We start from the raw sequence: 17,979 nt of genomic DNA on the forward strand, positions 1-17,979 counted from the left end.
TGAGTTTATGAACTCCAGTTGAAGGGAAAACTTGAGCTCGAGTTTAGCCTCAAACTCGAGTTCAAACTCAAGTTTTATAAAAGAACACGAACTTGAATAAAGGTGTAACTTGAATTCAAACTTTTTCTGAATTTTGTTACAAAAGAACAACCCCTTAGTTTTTAAATTTTTTTCTGACAATTAACACCATGAATTTATAATTTTTGACACTTTCAACCTTGCTGCTTAAATTTATCAAAATTTTGACAGTTTTTTACGCCTAACTTACAAATAATAGCCTAATAAGAGAATTGATGTTCATTTTTGTTTAGTTTCAATATAAATACATTTTAAAATTTGAGCTTAATTTAATTATAACTTAAACTTTATTCTAAATTTTAATATGAAATTTTATTACTACCAAACAAAAATATTATCAATGAGCTCTTCAGGCTATCACTTGTAAGTTTGGTACACAAAAAACCATTAAAATTTTAACGAATTTGAGTATCAATGACTAAAAGTGTCAAAAATTAGAAGTTTTGGAAGTTAATTGCCACATAAAGAGAAAAAAAAAAAAGTTTAAGCACTATATTATCAAATTCAGGTTGTGTTCGTACAAAATAGCCTTTAAAGAATAATTTTACTTGGAAATTATACAATAATAGAATAAAACAGAAGGGTGAATTTACAATATTAGAGTTCATAAGGAGACAAGAATTCCAATAATAGACTATGGAGAGTTATTAGAGATATATGGAGGTTAGGTATGAGGAGCTTTCTAATTTGCATTAAAAACGGTAGCCTCTACAATCTTTCTCAAATATTCCGATCATAAAACAAAATAGCATGGTCAACGACCACTATTTGCTACAATTCATTGCATCACATTTGACTACCAACAAGTATCACGGTAGGATACTATTGGTAGCGAATCAGAAACCACCAATGCTATTATCCGCTACCGCCAGTTGCCAGAATTTTGGTACCGCGACAGAAGCCCCTAAGTCGCATGGCATGTTTGTGGGTTGTGAAGGACGCAAAAAGGAAGCACTAGCAACATTTTGACATTAGAGTTCACGTGGGTTGGCTCGAAAGGCCGACGCAGAGAGAATATTAGCATTAGAAATTTAGAGAGAGAGAGAGAGTCAGAGAGAGGGGGGAATGGGGGAGAGGAGTAATAATGAGATTTCTACAAAACTCAAATGCCCCCGCCAAAGAAGTCGGGCGGGATGTAACCCACCAAGAAAGTCACCCTCTTCTAGCCGGCGATCTGAGCAAGGCCGTTGGCGGGTTTGGCGAAACAACCCTACCTGATGATACACTAAAGATAAACGAAATCGGTTTGTTCTCACTCTCTTAGAAGGACAACTACTTATTGGCAATTCCATACAAGGACACGCATTGATGTATCAGATTTCTAATATGGTAATTAGTATGGCAAATTCACCAACACATAACGAACATGCAGATTCTTCTAAGCCATTTGGATACATGCATTGCAGCGCGCGGTTGACATGCACAATTACCTGGCTTTGTGCCAACATAATACTGATTCCATCGCCATATGCGTTATCTGTTTACCAAAAGACCCTATATTTTCACGTCAGGCTCTCTAAGAAGGGGCGTGGACAGGCTAGTCAATTACACCAGAAGAGCACAACAGAAAAAATTGAAGAACAATCGAATCTCAACAATAACATATCAGAAATAGAAGCATATTGCCTGGTTCTATTGGTTTAGGGATTTCTTCAGTCAGAGTCGGAATCATGTCTCCTCCCTTCTTTTTCTTTCCTGCGCTTCCTCTTGTCCTCTGATGGATGGCGTTTTTTGTGTTTTTCACGTTTTTCGTACTTTTCTCGCTTTTCACGCCTCTCTCGCTTCTCCTGTTTCTTTTCTTCACGCCTCCTTTTCTTTTGACTGCTTTCATCCTCCGACTCCATTTCTTCGGCGTTCCTGGTTGATGGATTGGGCACAGGTGCTGTTGGCATTTCAGGTTGCAAGTCCTTGACAGTGGATTGAAAAGCACTGGATTCTACATGGGGACGATGTGCTCTGCACAGAAAGATCTAATATAAGAAAACAAACAGAAGGATACACGTGATTGACCAAAATACGACAACGAGCTATGTGTATAGTTGTGGGGGCACATGCCCCCACCGAGCAACTAGAAAAGCATATATGTGAGTAGACTTTGAACATGTATCCTACAAATTCCGGTTCTTTTCCCCCTTTCACCGTTCAGTAGTATATCCCATTGAGAAAATTACATATTCTATCTCTTCAAGTACTTGACTTGCTAAAAGTACTTCTTTTAAAAAACTCTACCCCTTGACTAATTCTAGTCTAAAAAGTAGAAATATATGTCTAATATTAAGGGGTAGAAATAAAAAGGAGCTCCATTTTAAGAGGTATTCTTAAAAATTGCCCTATCACATTATATATAATTATTCTCAAGAGTATTTGTTAAGCATATCCTTTTTCAGTTTCAAAATTTCAATTTCTTTTCTTTTTTTTTTGGGTTTACCCCTGCAGGTTACAAGTTTCCTTCCCTTCCTTTTTAATTCGTTGTCAGCCTTGTTTTTCTTCTTTTTTTTTTTTTAAAAAAAAAAAGAAAATTCATCTTCTCTCTTCACTCTTCTCATTCCTTTTCTTGTATGTTTTGTTTTTAATATTCTAGATGCACTAACTATTATTTGGAGCTTTACTTTATTTATTTTTTATTATTTTAGTTATAAGTTTCATCTCTATTTGTGCCTCCACTTAATTCAAATCTTGGCTCCGTCACTGCCAGTATCTACACATAAATTACCTGCAAGAACCTATTCTAAATTTATTAGTTTCTTTCTAGTAACATACCTTGAGAAACCAAGACCATGAACATGTGCTGCCTCAGCATGCCCTTCACCCACATCCTCAGCGGTAGAGCCTCGCTTCACTAGCTCTGAGAACTCGTGTTTATCAAGTCGATTACCTTGATGGCGGTTTGCATGCTTAGGAGCCAAGCCAAGAGCCTCTCGCATAGTCTGCTCTTCCTCTTCCTTAATCCTTTTAATCTCTTCTTTGGCAGCTTCCATGTCTGCACTCATGGAACCCTTTTCCCTGGTATACCAGTGCAGATCTTTCCCTGTCGAATTAGAAATTTTAAAATAGAAATTTCTTCATGAATAATAAACTTCAAAGTAGTCTGCTGTTGAAAATAAAGAAATAAACATCACGTCAAAACGAAACAGATTGAAACTACTTTTTGTAGTAGCTTCACAACCATGAAGCAGTGTCACTAAATCACTATTCAAGTCCAAGGGACTCTCTGAAACTCTAGACAGGAGGGGGTGGGAGAGAGAAGTCAAAGTTCAGTACATTCGAACTCAATGTTCCAAAAAATATGAAGCGCAAAAACCAAAGAATAAAACAACACGAAAAAGAAAAGAGAAATAACTCCATTTGAAGGGGTTTGTGCATAGATGGCCAGTTTAGCGGCCCACTTTTAAGTAGGTGACCTTTGTTTTCTAAAATTAATGATGTAGCCGGTTTTAAAATTTTAGGAATGAAATGACAAAAAAAATCCTTTATATTAATTGATTGTATTCAGCAATCAAACCCTAGCCCAAAGCCCAAATTCAGTCCAAAACCCTAGCTTCCCTTATTTTCTCCTCTCTCCACTGCTGCTGCCCATTCATTCCTCCATTACCAGCGACAATGGTGACAACCTTAATCTCACTGGAAAGTTTCCTCCCACCTTCCATGTCTGATGTCTCTCTTCCTCTATTTCTCTCTCTCTCCCCGAGCCATTTCTTTCTCTCTCCCCCAGATCCGGTTCTTTCTTCTCCAGAGCTCATGCCGGAGCTTGAGCAACTCTGTCGGAAAAAATCACCGTTCTTAGTGTGACGTTGAAGGGGAAGAATGGGCAAAAGCGGAATTCTTGGGAAACAAAAAATAAAAATCGGCCACTCTCCTAATTTTTGAAGCCTCCGGCCATAGTTTACAGTGGGTGCCAGAAATCAGCCACCCACACTAATTTCCCCATTTTATTTTAAATACAGTTCAAGATCAGTATCTCCTCCAGAGTAAAACAATAAACTTAAAATGAAGAAAATGAAAAGAAAGAGAGTCACCTTTCTGCCATCTTCCAACCGAAGCCTTGATACTGTGACCAATATAGTTTTCTCTATGCTTATCAACTTTCACATCATCCCAACTAAATTCTGTACATCACCAAAAGAGCAGCAAGAAATTAAACGTAACACCAAAACAAAACAAAACAAAATGTATCCAAATTAGTTCCATATGCAAATAAACAAGTATTGTTGAAACAGGGTTTCACAAATTTAGAGACGAACCTAAACATATAACTCCTATGACTACCAATTAAACAATTCAAGCAACTCTAACGATAATCTCCAGCATATGTGATTCTAAATTTCTAAACCCCCGCGTCAAACTCAACGAGCACATTTCAGCATTTAGTTTTTCTTGAATTTGCAACATATCCAGATTTCCAAAACAAGCAGGTAAAAAAATGAAAGCCCCGTATGCAGTGAACTGGAAAGAAACATTTTTCGCCACGGAATCTGAAAATCTCAGCTCTGAATGCGTATTTCAGAAGCAAAAATTGTCATAACCAGACATTACAGATGGAAAAAAGAAAAAAAGAAAAGAATTGTAAGCAAAATAATTTCAATACCTCGCAAAACTACTTCTAAACTAAGTCCCAAATTCAGTAGTTCAATCCTTCATTAAATTCAACTAGCAAAAATTCCAAAACGTATTCAACGCCCATGCGAATTCAAAGAACAAATTCATCATTAAATTTTAAACAATTCTAGAAATTTCCACCTTAACTTAAGAAATGATGTGATGAATCGTACTAATGTTTGTATGATTTTCTCTGAAGATCAAGATATTCAAGAGAATTACATCCAACAAAAACAAGAGAAAATAAAAACCCTAAAAAAAAGAAAGAGAGAAAGAGAGCTTACGATCTCGGCCACCACGAACACCGCCTCGAGTAGGATGATACATTTTGTTGAATGCGAATGTGAAAGTCTAATATCTTCAATCTTTCACCACCAAAACGCCCTTCTTTATCTTTCTCCGCCTTGTGATTTTTGGCTCTGCGATGCGAATATACACCGGCGGCTTTGCCTGGATCCTAAAAATCCTTTTTGTGTGTTTTGATTTTTGATTTTTATTTTTTACAAGTGAAAGTGATTTATTTAAATGGGTTAATTACAAAAAAACTCTCGATGAAATCATGAAATATATAACATTTTCTTTTTTAACGTAATATTCGTTCGTCTCGAATAATAAAATATTAATAAAAAAATTTTGTGATAGATTTTTTAAAAAAAATTAACATGTAATTTGTTATTTTTAGTATTTTTATAGTTGCGTGGTTTGAATTTTAAAATTAATTAAAATCTCATTCATTTCACTGATTTGAGTTTAGAATTCAAGTTTTGCTACAGTAAAAAGCTATCAGAAACAATCACATTTAACTTTTTTACTACAGTAAAAAGCTCTCACACAACATCACATCTCAACTCGAATTAAAAGCTCAAATTAGCGAACTGAACGGGCCTTAAAACTTGAATTTTTAATTATGATATATATTATTGATTTAATGTAAGTTAAAAAATTTATATATTTTTTTTGGTAGAATAAAAAAAAAGTTATGATTTTTTTTAATATTTAAACTTGTTTAAACTAAAATTAAATTTAAATCATAAAATTATCGAAATATCTTTAAAATAGTAAATAAAATGTCAATTTCAGTTTAAAACTTAATGGAATGGGTTTTTTATTAACATTTTATTGTTTAGGAGAACAGATATTACGTTTTAAATATCAAAAGAAAAAGTGTTATAATTAGTATAATTTAGAAGAAATTTTTGTAATTAATCATGTTTAAATTAAAGATTATACAAGTCCTAAAAAAATATTAAAAAATAGACATAAAAGTGGTATAAAAGAAGGAAATAGTAGAAAATATGCCAATATGAAAACCTTAAGAAAGTATATAGGCCAATTTTTAGTTATAAAAATTAATAGGCCATAACTTATCAAGTTATGGTTCATAACCAGATAAGTTATGGACAAACTTGTCAAGTTATGGTTCATAGCCAGACAAGTTATGGACAAAAATCGTGAATAACTTGTCAAGTTATGGTTCATAACCAGACAAGTTATGGACGAAAACAATAATTTGGCCTATTTATTAACTTATGTAAACTATTGGCCTATTAATTTTAATTCATCTCAAGTCTTCGTCTATTTTCCTATTTCTCCCTATAAAAGATCTAAAAACAAAACTTAAGAAAAAAAGTGTGAAAAGTATTTTGTGAGTGATGGGGAATATCATTTTTTTTAAAATAGGTGAATCATCGGTACTATTAATAAAAAGAGTTAGCTTTTGTTTGGTTGGGGGATTCGTACCCCGATTCGAATCATGGTTCGTGGTTCACTACAGTTTTTTCTCTCATAAAAAATACACATAAATGAAAAATAATTCTAATTTTATTATTCTAATTCATAAACCAAACATCTCCTTAATCTTATAAATGGTCCATGAGATTTAGTCTTAATGAGACTTTACCAAATTCAAAGTTGTAAATATTGTAGTAAAGTATTTATAGGTAAATACTTTATTAATTACAATTTTGAATACCGATTCTAAATATAAACATAGACAAATGCAAAACCAAATTTCACAAAAATTCTAAAAATTTCAAAAATTCTCGAATCTCAATCACAAACACAATCCCATATCACAAACTCAGCTTAAAAAAATAAATAAAAAGCCACTGACATGCAAACACAATCACAATCATAAACTCATCAAAAATCATTCGACCTCAAGGTTGTCATCCACAACATCACTTGAGCTTTGATTTGATCAGATCCGGCACCCACTCCGTGTTGGTTACCAAATCGAATTTAGATGCGGAAGCGTGGATGAGGCGGATTGTGTATAACAAAAAGTTTCATAAAACTTTTGAGATACTCTATAGATTATATTAATTTATGCACGAATAAATTAATCTCATTAATTGATTTGTTAAGAACTCAATTTGGAATTATACCTGGCGGCCGATTGGAATGATAACTTGAGTTCTTTGACCTCGAACAATCATTGCTCTAAAACGTTGTGTTTAGAAAATCAATGTCTTCCACGTCAATTTTTAAAATCCACGAAGACGTGTGTGTTGGCACACCTGAGACAAAACGGATTACAATAAACACTCGAATTTTCACAAACACCAACGCATGCACAATGTGGAATTTTTGGAGAAAAATTTTTCCTCACTCTATGAGAATTTCGGCCACCCTCTAAGATTAGGGCACAAAATTGTTTCAAAAATTATCACACAATTTTCTATCATTCTCTTATTTATAGAGTAGAAGTCAAACTTCTAGAAGGAATCCAATCTCTATCTCCAAGATAAAGCTTGTTAATTATCTCCTTTCTGAATTTAAAACAAAATCTCCCATTCCCTTATCCTTAGTGTGGCCGGCCACCTTAGGAAATTCTCATCCCTTTGTGGCGCCAATTTGTAGATAGGGAAGGAAGAAAAAATCATCATTTATCCTATAGTCCAATTTTGACTCAAATTCAAATTCTAATTTAAGTCAAACTTAAATTAATTTATATTCTAAATTGAACAACTTGTCAAATAAGTTTAAATGGATAAATCTAGATGTGTTCAAATTTAAATTTAAATAATCACATTATTTAAATAATAATTAATTCTCAATTAATTATTTTTTAGTGTTTAATTTTAAAATTCTAAAATTTTCAGTTTGCCCTTTTATGTCTAATAGAATTATTAGGACGACGCGGGGACTAATGGACCTATAATCCCAAGCTCTAATAAAATTAATAATTAATTAAACACTTTAATTAATTAATTCTAATAATTACTCCACTATAAACTTGGAATTGCACTCTTGAAATTATAAACATAAATTACTTCTAAACTGTGAAGTGTCAATTCGATATAGTCACTGCATATAGATCAATCCTCCATAAATAATTCATAATTAGAGCAAGGTAAAATCCGTTAACCTCTCTAATTACATATTATCCTTGAGTAACATTGATTCTCTAATGGACAGTGATTCATAAAACACATTCATGAATCGGAGCTCCTACTGGTCCAAGTACCGAATCAACCCTCAAGAGAATTATTTATCTACTTATTTCTCAAGAATGAATGGATTCCATCTCGTATAATAATATTTCCGGCTACTTACTTCATAATGTCTCCAAAATACAAGGAATGAGATTTAGGATCTCAGAATCCGTACCGAGTAAATCAAAAGACACAAATCCATAAATATAAGTTTGTTAAGAACCCAGGATTAAGACCATTCTATATATGACCATCGGTAGACTCAATTAGAATTTCTATACTTAACAAAAATTATTAGAAATTCATATTGTGTCTGTGTCCTTGTTCCACATAATCTCATTATGCGAAATACACTCATTCAATATCTCACCATATTAACAGTGCAGATAACACCGTTCCATTCTAAATGGGAATGACATGTATTAATAATGTTTTAATTAAAGATTTCAAACTTTAATTAAATTCATTATGAACAATATTTGTTATTATTATCCTTAAACATTATCCTCTCAGATATAACACTTATATACAATATTTAAGGTCACATAAATAATCATGAAATTTTCATTGATATTCATAAAATATTCACAAATATATACACATAAAAATGATGAATAAACTATTTTATTAAATAAATAATAAATATCCTATTACATCTTATGCTTCTAGGACTCCATTCCCAACACTACGAAATCCAGCGCCACCTTAGACCTTCGACCATAGCAGATCGCGACATAAATCAAGGACCTCCGTCCTCAAACTCGATCTCTATAACACGAAGCACACTATCTGAATCAAATCGTCGCAATCAAAGTCCGACGAGATCAGTTGAACCAGATCGGTGACTACCCAATCTATGCAACTCATTGAACTAGATTTGCTCAATAATGATCGAATATCGCAATCTCTGATCTGAAAACCATATCAGAGAGAATGGCGAAGTAGAGAGGGTCACAGAGGAGAAAGGGACTCGCAGAGGAGAGAAGGACTTGTGGAGGAGAAAGGGTCGCATAGGAGAGAAACTAGCAAAGGATAGAGGGTCTCAGAGGAGAGAGAGAGAGAGAGAGAGTCGCAATGGAGGGATAGTCGCAGTGGAGAAAGAGTTGCGGAGGAGAGAGAGAGTCACAGAGGAGAGAGAGAGTCGCGGAGGGGGCTGAGGAGAGAGAGTCACCAAGGGGAAGAGAGAGAGAGAAAGAGGTCATGAGAGTAGAGAAAGAGAGAATTGGAAGAGAAAAGAGAAAGGGACAAAATCTTAAGGTTAAATTTGGAAAATAAATTATTTAAAATTAATGATATGCTATAATTTACTAAGTTTGATATATTAAGTTATTTGTTTCAAAAGTACCTATAAAATATCTTATATCCTGTATTTTTCTTAATTATAATATATTTTTCTTGGAAAATAACTTCTTACCGGATCGTCTTTCTAAAAAAAAATGTCGAAACGAAGGAATTGAAAAATAAAAAACAAAATACTTTAAAATGAAAAACGAAAGAAATATAAGAAAATGAAAATTGAAGAAAGACAGAAGGGGAAGGGAGAACGAAAATAGACTAGACACTATACATTTTGATTCATTAATTTGTATATTACAAAAAATACTCATCCTATTTATAGGGGAAGAAATATCAAGAAAAAAAGGAAAACTAATACAAAGGGGGAAGTAACCAAATTGACAACTATCACCTAATTTACTTCTAATTGATCTTTAATTGACAACCACAAAATTTTTAAGTATAGAAAGAAATCATAAGAATCGACGTAACAAATCTTCAACAATAGGTCTCCAAACTATAACTTGACCGGTAAAAGAACTTTAATCGCCAATCTTCAACAACACCATCAGAAATTTCATCATAAAAAAAATACCGACCAACTTTTGTGGCTTCTATAGGTGAGAAATACTTGGCTAAATTTAGGTTAATAGTCTTTGTGGTATCTAAAAATCAATCAAAAAGTATTTTCAACTTTTTTTTCTCTTTCCAAACGAACTCAAAATACAATAAATGCCCGTTTACTTCGTTGATTCGAGTTGAGATGTGATTTTATTTGAGAGCTTTTTATTATAGTAAAAAAATTAAATGTGATTGTTTTTGAAAGCTTTTACTGTAGTAAAACTCAAATTCTAAATTTGAATCGGTGAAATAAATAGGCCTAAATATGATTTGAAAAATCAACTAAATTGAAATCCCTTTAGTAAATTTATGTATTTCATTTTTTTATTTCAACGAGTCTCCCCTTTTTTGAGGATCTTATCTCCGTTAGCTGATTTTATGTAAATTTATGATTGAAATCTCTTTTTTTTTATCTGTCAACCCTCGTGAAAGACTCTGAGGGTCCGTTTAGTTCGTTGATTCGAGTTTTTAATTTTAATTGATATGTGATTTTATATGAGAGTTTTTTACTGTAGTAAAAAAGTTAGATGTGACTGTTTCTGATAGCTTTTACTGTAGCAAAACTCAAAATATAAACTCAAATTCTAAACTTAAATTGATAAAATAAACGATACCTGATTTTCTGTTGGGATCTTATCTCCGTTAGCTGGTTCACACTGGATATCATAGCCAAAGGGGATGTTTGATCGGCGTTTGGGTTTCAATTCCAGATCTGGGTTTGAGTTTTCAACCCAGATTTCAAATTCAAAGTCTAATTAAAAAGGAAAATATATATATTATATAATTTATATATATATTTCTAATTTCCTACTGGACACCACAATCCACGTAGGGTTATTCAGGCATCAATCTATAGGTTACATTTAAAAAAGCAATACTGAATGGGATTAAGCTCTACACCGCACGATTTCCATCGAACGCTTAATAAATATTAGTAAACCGGTAGGACAGAATAGGGAGGCATACCAGAGAAGTACCCAAATAAAAAATAAAAAATATACAACCCGCCTTGGACCCGAATAGGCCTTTTTAAAGGACGAAACATCTAGGGCATTTTGACCCGACTGTTACACAGACCTTAGTCGATTCTTCCAGTAGAAAGCGAAAGGGAGAAGAGAGACAGCACAAAATGGCGATGAGATCAGTGGTGAGACGAGTTGGTATTTTGACTCGGTCCATGGAGACGACTCGGGGAGCTACTCGTTACTTGAGCGATGGCAAGGGCAGGATTCTCAGCGAGGAGGAACGCGCTGCTGAGAACGTTTACATCCAGGTCTCTCTCTCTCTCTCTGTTTGTTTCCCGAGAAAATAACAAAAGAAAAAACTGAAAGAGCTTATTTTAATGTTTTCTTTGAATGATCGTGTATGTATCTGTGAAGAAAATGGAGAGGGAGAGGTCGGAGAAACTGAAGCAGAAAGCTGAAAAGGAAAAGGCCCAAAAGGAGAAGGAAAATGCTGACAAGGTAAATCGATTCTTGAAATATAAGGTCAAGTTTTTCATTAAGTTTCTTGAAATCTCTATTTTAGGAATATTATCCAGTAAAATACATTTCCTTGCTTTTCACTAAAAAATGAGGTTGAGAAAGTTCCTTTTTCCAACAAAATTTAGCTGTTTAATTTGTGGGCTTGTTCTGCCCTTCTTAGTAATATATTTTTTGCATGAGATTAGATGCGTTATGGATGCAAGTTTACTTCTTTTATGCAATTTTGTACAATATAATTTACCTAAGAACTTTGTTTTGTTATTAAGTTCAACATTTTAGTTCTTTTAAGCAATTTGGATTTGGATTCAGTAGAGCACTGCGTTCTCGTAACTCTTAGTTGTGCTGTGCAATTTTGCTCTGTTTCTCTTTTTCATTTATTGATGCAACTTGATGAAAGTTGAATTGCTATAGCAAAATTTGTGGTTCAAAGCCGCTAAACAAACGGCTCATAAAGTTGTACAGAATCCTATGAACACTCCCTAAAAAAAAAAAAAATCCTATTAACACTTTACAGCACATGTAATGTGATTTAAAAGCTTTAGGGTCCGTTTCGTTCACGCGTTTAAGTTAGTGAGGCGGGAGTATTGTAGGAGAAGAAATTTCTGAATTTAAATTCTTTGTGAGATGACAAATATTGTAGTAGAATCATGAGTTCAACAAGTATAGGAACCAAACGGGGCCTTTAACGATACTCTCCTGTAACCATACATTCTCATTGCATATGGAAGGTGCTGCATTTCCACTCTTTTATTTATACCAAATGGACTTTGTGAATTTTGGACATCAGCTCGAGTACTGACACCATTGTAAAAGAATCTCTATCCAATTTGTTTATCCATTTCAACTGCTCAAGGACTATAGGGCAATGTGTGAAGCAAATTGTATTATTGTTTACATCAGTCATCAGTCATATTTTCAGTGTATATTATTGCTGAGTTCCTGGTTTTGCTTTGATGCTTCAAATCGATTTGTTTACCTGGTCATCTCTCCTTTTGCAGAAACCTGAGGGGACTCATTGAGGCTAAAATGCTCATCATCCTACTAGCCGGTGAGATTGTAAAGAATAAAACTTGTACATGGTTTTAGCTCTTACCGAGACTAAGACTGCTTCTCATGCATTGAGTGTGGTTGTTTGGTTTTTAGTCTGACAAAACTGTTGTATTCACTCTTTTGATGTACTAAAGGTGTTTCTGTTGGATTGAAATTTTGGTCAAGTCTTGATATACCACTTGCGCCTGTCATGAAATTCTTGCGCTTCAGTTCGACTTCTTCTGCAAAGGGTTGTAGGGTTCCCATATTTTCATTCGGAAGAACTTAAATGGTGCGTGTTTATTTATTTGATAAAACGGACCAAAGAAGGGAAAAGAAAATTCTTAATAGGAATTAGGGAGGTAAAGGGTACTAAATTCCAGAGTCAAATTTATTTAAAAGGTATATTTTTCTTTCTAGGTTAAATATGAAGGGAAAAACAGAATACAGCCATAACATTATCTTGAAAAGTAGTGAACTATGGTTCATAACAAAAACTATAGAATGTGTAATTTTTTTTTTTTTGACAAATAAAACTATAGAATGTGTAATTTTTTTTTTTTTGACAAATAAAACTATAGAATGTGTAATTGTGTATTGCATATCACACACAAAATTAGCTTGTAATATAACCCTCTTTTCTTTTCCCCTCTCTCTCTCTCTCTCCCTTTTTTTTTTTTTTTTTTGATACGGGGACCATGGATTTAAACTCTACGTTAATTTCTTGTGGAAAACACAGCAAACATTGTTAGTTTTCTGATCAACTGACTAGTCACATGCTTGAAAGGATTGTATAAAAAAACTATAATCAAATTTGTAAAAATTGTTATCGTTAAAATGGTGTTTAACATTTCTTGAACAAGAAAATAAGAACTGGAGATAGTGGTCTGTTCAGCATCTGAAACTTGCAGCAGATCCAATTGTCAACTGATAATTCAGAAGAAAATTCTTGCACAGTCTCCAATTCTTGGCTGGACAGCAAGAATAGAATGAAGAATATAAATATACAAAGCACAAAGACATTAGATTAAATCATCAAATCTGCTAATAAAACCAAAGCCATCATCTTAAAACTTCTGCAATGGATGAACCAGAACAGGCAAGTTAATGAAAAAGCAAGAACGGAAACAAAAGCAGAGCAATAAAAACAGAAATAATCCAGCAGATAAGGATTACCATCCACCAGGATGCCCCACATAAACGACTAAGCTGATTAATCCTCCAGGCATTAGGATATTCTTTGCAACTTTCAGTGCTTCGAGTGTCGTTTGTGGCTCGGTGATCACCGTTTTATCACCACCAGGAAGGTAGCCTAGGTTGAAAGCAACAAGCCTGAAAATTCCCAGAACATCAAAATTTATTTTCTTTCCTACAATGAGTAGCATAGGAGTAATAGAATCTGCAAAAAATGTGGTCAAGCATTCAAAATTTTTGGCCCCATTGTTCATCTCTTATGTTACAGACTAGATTCTTTAAGAAATTCAAATACTCTTTAGCCTCATTCATTTTACCGATTCGAGTTTTCAATTTTAAGTTTTTATAGTTAAAATTTCTCAGAAAATGTCACCTCTAACTTTTTTTGCTACAGTTAAAAACTCTCAGAAAATATCACATCTCAGCTCGAATTGAAAACTCGAATCGGCGAAGCGAACAAAGCCTTTATATACTCTTTATTTGTTCTAAGACTTGTCAATGTTGATGAGTGCCTCCCACTCTCGTTAAAGCAATCAGAATGATAGGGATAAAAAATCTTATTCCATTTACAAGTTCCTTCAATATTAGGTATCTGCGAAACTGTAGCTTCTCGATATTCTTAGCATACAAGTCTTGATTTAATGCTTTATGCTGGGTAAACTTGTTTGTTCAACTTAGACAAGAAATATTGTAAAAAAAGAAGTTTCGGGGAAGGAAGAGAGAAAGTTGGAGAGAAAGGGTGAAATGCAAAAACAATTTATGTTTTGAGAAATATATACATATATATTTATATATGTGTATATATATATATAAATTCAAAATGTGACTTAGCATCTAGGAATTCTAGTAGCCAGTACCTCACCAAAATATCTCCCGGAAGAACTTCTGCCATTTTACTATGACACTTGTGGAAGAGCTTAACAAGTTCTTTCTGCAGATAAATGAAACTCAGAAGCATTAGCCTACAAATTTATTATGGGCTCAATATCATAAATTATAAAGGATCAGTATTGCACTAAGTTCCACTCCTGTGAACCTGAATGCAATAGCAATTAGCAATAAGAAAAATAGTTTTTATTTTGAAAATCTGAATCGGTCATAAAATCATACATCCCTCATTCAAATATCATATAGATAAATTAAAGTCTATGTTCATGAACATGTTTATTTACAGAAATGTTCTTGAACACGATGACAAAACATACTGAGTACACAAGAACAAACAAAGGTAAAGTCTACCAATTTATCCGATCATCTCAACATAACATAGAACTAAAACTATATCAGCATATGTGTGTGTGTGTGTGTGTAATCAAGTTCATAATCATGCCTTATTAAGCTTACTGTATGTTGTCCATTTAATTTCAAGTAATTATATTTTTTAAGCATTTGACAGTAAAACTTGCCCACTTTAAGGTGTGATTGAAATCCAATATGTGATAACTAATACTAAATAACTGAGTAAGATTCGACATCACTTCTCCACAGAATATAGTGTATTAGATAAAAAAATAAAAAAATAAAGAAATAAAAAAACTTCTATCTTAGAGAGGGGAAAGGAAAAAGTGTCCGCAATAAGGTTACCTCATTTGAACTGACTGACTGTTCCAGCAAAGAAGATGTGCTCTCCAAAGCAGCTTTCTGAACATCCAAACCATAAACACGACCCTGATGAGATTCATCAGCAACCATTTTTAGCAATGTTAAGGTATCATAACCATTGCCACAAGTTGCATCAATGACTGTATCTCCTTTCCGGACCACTCGCTCCCATACCCTGTGAAGGAACGTAAACATCATGATCAAAAGTAAGTGGATAGAAAATTATGACTCAGAATTTGTCAATGAAACAAGATAAAGTCCTTCTCATCTTCATGGAAGCGGCTGTGTTTGAAGTGGGTTTTGTTTTTGTTTTTCACGTTTTTTGAGAAAGAAAAAATAAAATGGGAGAGAAACGGCGTTTGACACAATTAAGGAAAAAAACCGGAAATGAAAACAATTTTTTAATTTAGTGTAAAATGGGAGAGAAATGAAAAACGACTTTTAGTCGTTTTTCATTTTTTGTTTCCGTTTTCTCCTCTCTCGAGCACAGAGAGATTAATGGATTTTTTTATACTGAAAACAATCTCTTGATAAAACTACCAAACGCATTTTTAAAAATGATTTTTGACTGAGATTAAAAATATTTTCATTTCCATTTTCATACAAAAAACAAAATCATTTTGAAACGAGTTTCAAACGCCCCTCCAAGTCTTAAGTAAATGAGAGACAAAAACAAACTCTTTCAATTCGCAATTGCAATGTTCTTGTGAACAAAGTAGCCATAACACAGTCCTCAACTTTCTAGTGCAGCAAAAGAAGATAGAGCGTCTTTTTTTTCTTTTTTTTTTAATTAGTGCACATGAAAATAAAGAAATATAAAACACAGGGTATTTGACATATCTGCCTCATGAACTTTTCACAACTGGCAAGTTACCCTAATCCTTTTGTTTTGGCAAATCATCCTCCGAATTTAATCGAGTGTTGCAAAGTGTCCTCAAATCAATGAAGGCCGACGAAATTTAGATGTAAACGCCGTCGACTTGTGTGAAGTGATAGACTGAAATTTCGAGTGACGATCATAGCAATTTCCTTATAAATTTTAACACGAATCTTTAAATTCAAAAATAATTTGCTATAATTAAAAGTTCATAAAGCAACTTGCCAATTCAATCAAAGTTCTGGAAGTGAAAAGCACAAAATAACTCGGAAACAAAAACACGGTACATTTTACTTACCTGTGAGCAACTTCAGTGGCCTTCTTCTTGCCAAAGACGTAGCTCGCCAAAACATCCTCAACTCCTAAACATATCATTCATATCAGAATTCTCAAACAAAAGACGTAATGGATCATTTGTAGTTTCCATGAATGGGCTCAGATATCTACAATGAAAACAAATGCCAACAACCCATTTCTTCAATCTTAATTCAACATCAGAAGCATAAAAGAAAGACAAGTTTTTGAGGAGCCCCAAAGTCAAACTGCGTTGTAAGTTATAACCATTCACGACTCTTCTGCTCAGTAAATCACACAAAAAAAAAAAAAAAAAAAAGGAAAACGGTTACCAGAAAGAGGAGATTCTTCTGGAGTGGAATCCGATGCTAAAGGAAGACTGGTTTGAGAAGTGGAAAGGGCGGAAGTTCCCGAAACGTTTCTTTGAAAAGAGTAGGTATAGCAAGAACAAAGCCTTCTGTTTGTGGGGATACCGTAAGAAACGTTTCTTGGGTAGAAAAATAGGAGTTTCTCTGTAGAGCTCGATAACAGAGATTTTTGCATTCCCGAGATAACTCCGAGGGACAACATTTTCCTTCCCTACGACAGTTTATCGGTCTTTTTTTCTGTGGCCTCAAAAGGTGGAAGAAGCAGCTTTGAATAGATAACGACGTCGTCTCGGGTGTGTTTTACTGTTTTTATGTGTAAAAACTGTTATTTTGTTTAGTTAAAGAGAAAAAAAAATATTTTAAAAAAAAATTAGAAATTGGAAAGTATAAATTAGAAGGATGTTGGTTTATTAAGATTAATAAATTATGTACTAAGATCAATCCATAATGAGATTTCTACACCGAAATCCCTATAGTTTATACTTTTAAAACGTTATCATAATTATATGTTTTACGTACGACCTCGTTCTTTTCGCTGATTCGAGTTTAGAATTCGAGTTGAGATGTGATTTTATGTGAGAGCTTTTTACTGTAGCAAAAAAGTTAGATGTGACTGTTTATGAAAACTTTTTCCTGTAGCAAAACTCAAATTCTAAACTCGAATTAACGAAACGAACGAGGCCATTTTAATTTAATTTTGATTAGATCTACTAAATATAAATAGAAATTATGAATAGGATAAGAGATCTTATACCCTTAAAATAATCAATTGAAATTCATTAAATTTTAAAATTTGAAATCTAGAACAGGAGATGCGGACAAACAAATTTGGAGTTGAACATAATGTCGCATTCAAAAAGTCTATTCAAATAGATTTGAACCAGATATTCCGGTACTGTTACACAGGCAACCTTTTGAATACAAGCGTGTAAATGGGCAAAAAAAGATAGAGACACTCATAGGTAAAACTTTCCAACATTTAACGCCCAAATTTAACTTTCCAGGAGTAAAATTATTGGACAGCACTTGCCACTTTAAATGAATACCTTAAAAAAAATCTGAAATAAAAATATTGTATTTGAAACTCGTTTCAAAATAATTTTATTTTTTATATAAAAATAAAA

The 17,979-nt window shown here is 33.3% G+C and overlaps 3 protein-coding genes across 3 annotated transcripts; 1 reads left to right on the plus strand and 2 right to left on the minus strand.

Annotated features, from left to right (window-relative positions):
* Window positions 1–666: 666 nt before the first annotated feature.
* LOC21401344 (multiple myeloma tumor-associated protein 2 homolog) lies at window positions 667–5,148 on the minus strand. The gene is made up of 4 exons (XM_024173651.1): window positions 4,959–5,148; window positions 4,095–4,184; window positions 2,839–3,106; window positions 667–2,034 (listed from the first exon to the last, which is right to left on the minus strand). Exons 1-4 carry the CDS (start codon window positions 4,999–5,001, stop codon window positions 1,731–1,733), a joined length of 705 nt encoding a protein of 234 aa, XP_024029419.1. The 5' UTR covers window positions 5,002–5,148; the 3' UTR covers window positions 667–1,730.
* Window positions 5,149–11,044: 5,896 nt separating this feature from the next.
* On the plus strand, window positions 11,045–12,737 carry LOC21401345 (uncharacterized protein At2g27730, mitochondrial). Its single transcript, XM_010090511.2, has 3 exons — window positions 11,045–11,280; window positions 11,387–11,470; window positions 12,490–12,737. The coding sequence occupies exons 1-3, from the start codon at window positions 11,137–11,139 to the stop codon at window positions 12,508–12,510; spliced, it is 249 nt and encodes an 82-aa protein (XP_010088813.2). The 5' UTR covers window positions 11,045–11,136; the 3' UTR covers window positions 12,511–12,737.
* A 489-nt stretch (window positions 12,738–13,226) lies between these two features.
* LOC21401346 (putative rRNA methylase YtqB) lies at window positions 13,227–17,087 on the minus strand. The gene is made up of 6 exons (XM_010090512.2): window positions 16,820–17,087; window positions 16,492–16,555; window positions 15,299–15,491; window positions 14,572–14,645; window positions 13,697–13,852; window positions 13,227–13,491 (listed from the first exon to the last, which is right to left on the minus strand). Exons 1-6 carry the CDS (start codon window positions 17,055–17,057, stop codon window positions 13,365–13,367), a joined length of 852 nt encoding a protein of 283 aa, XP_010088814.1. The 5' UTR covers window positions 17,058–17,087; the 3' UTR covers window positions 13,227–13,364.
* Window positions 17,088–17,979: the final 892 nt, after the last annotated feature.

This window comes from Morus notabilis, unplaced genomic scaffold (genome assembly GCF_000414095.1).
Source record: "Morus notabilis unplaced genomic scaffold, ASM41409v2 Scaffold521, whole genome shotgun sequence".
NCBI lineage: Eukaryota > Viridiplantae > Streptophyta > Magnoliopsida > Rosales > Moraceae > Morus > Morus notabilis.

Bases quoted from the DNA above. Each gene is read 5' to 3' on its own strand.
- LOC21401344 (XM_024173651.1), bottom strand. From the start codon at position 5,001: ATGTATCATCCTACTCGAGGCGGTGTTCGTGGTGGCCGAGATC. The intron at 3,107-4,094 runs GTGACTCTCTTT...CTAATTCGACAG, and splicing joins GGTTGGAAGATGGCAGAAAG to GGAAAGATCTGCACTGGTAT. The intron at 2,035-2,838 runs GTATGTTACTAG...CTTTCTGTGCAG, and splicing joins CATGGTCTTGGTTTCTCAAG to AGCACATCGTCCCCATGTAG.
- LOC21401345 (XM_010090511.2), top strand. From the start codon at position 11,137: ATGGCGATGAGATCAGTGGTGAGACGAGTTGGTATTTTGACTCGGTCC. The intron at 11,281-11,386 runs GTCTCTCTCTCT...GTATCTGTGAAG, and splicing joins CTGAGAACGTTTACATCCAG to AAAATGGAGAGGGAGAGGTC. The intron at 11,471-12,489 runs GTAAATCGATTC...CTCCTTTTGCAG, and splicing joins AGAAGGAAAATGCTGACAAG to AAACCTGAGGGGACTCATTG.
- LOC21401346 (XM_010090512.2), bottom strand. From the start codon at position 17,057: ATGTTGTCCCTCGGAGTTATCTCGGGAATGCAAAAATCTCTGTTATCG. The intron at 14,646-15,298 runs GTAACCTTATTG...ATTTATCTGCAG, and splicing joins AGTCAGTCAGTTCAAATGAG to AAAGAACTTGTTAAGCTCTT. The intron at 13,492-13,696 runs GTAATCCTTATC...CTTGCTGTCCAG, and splicing joins GTGGGGCATCCTGGTGGATG to CCAAGAATTGGAGACTGTGC.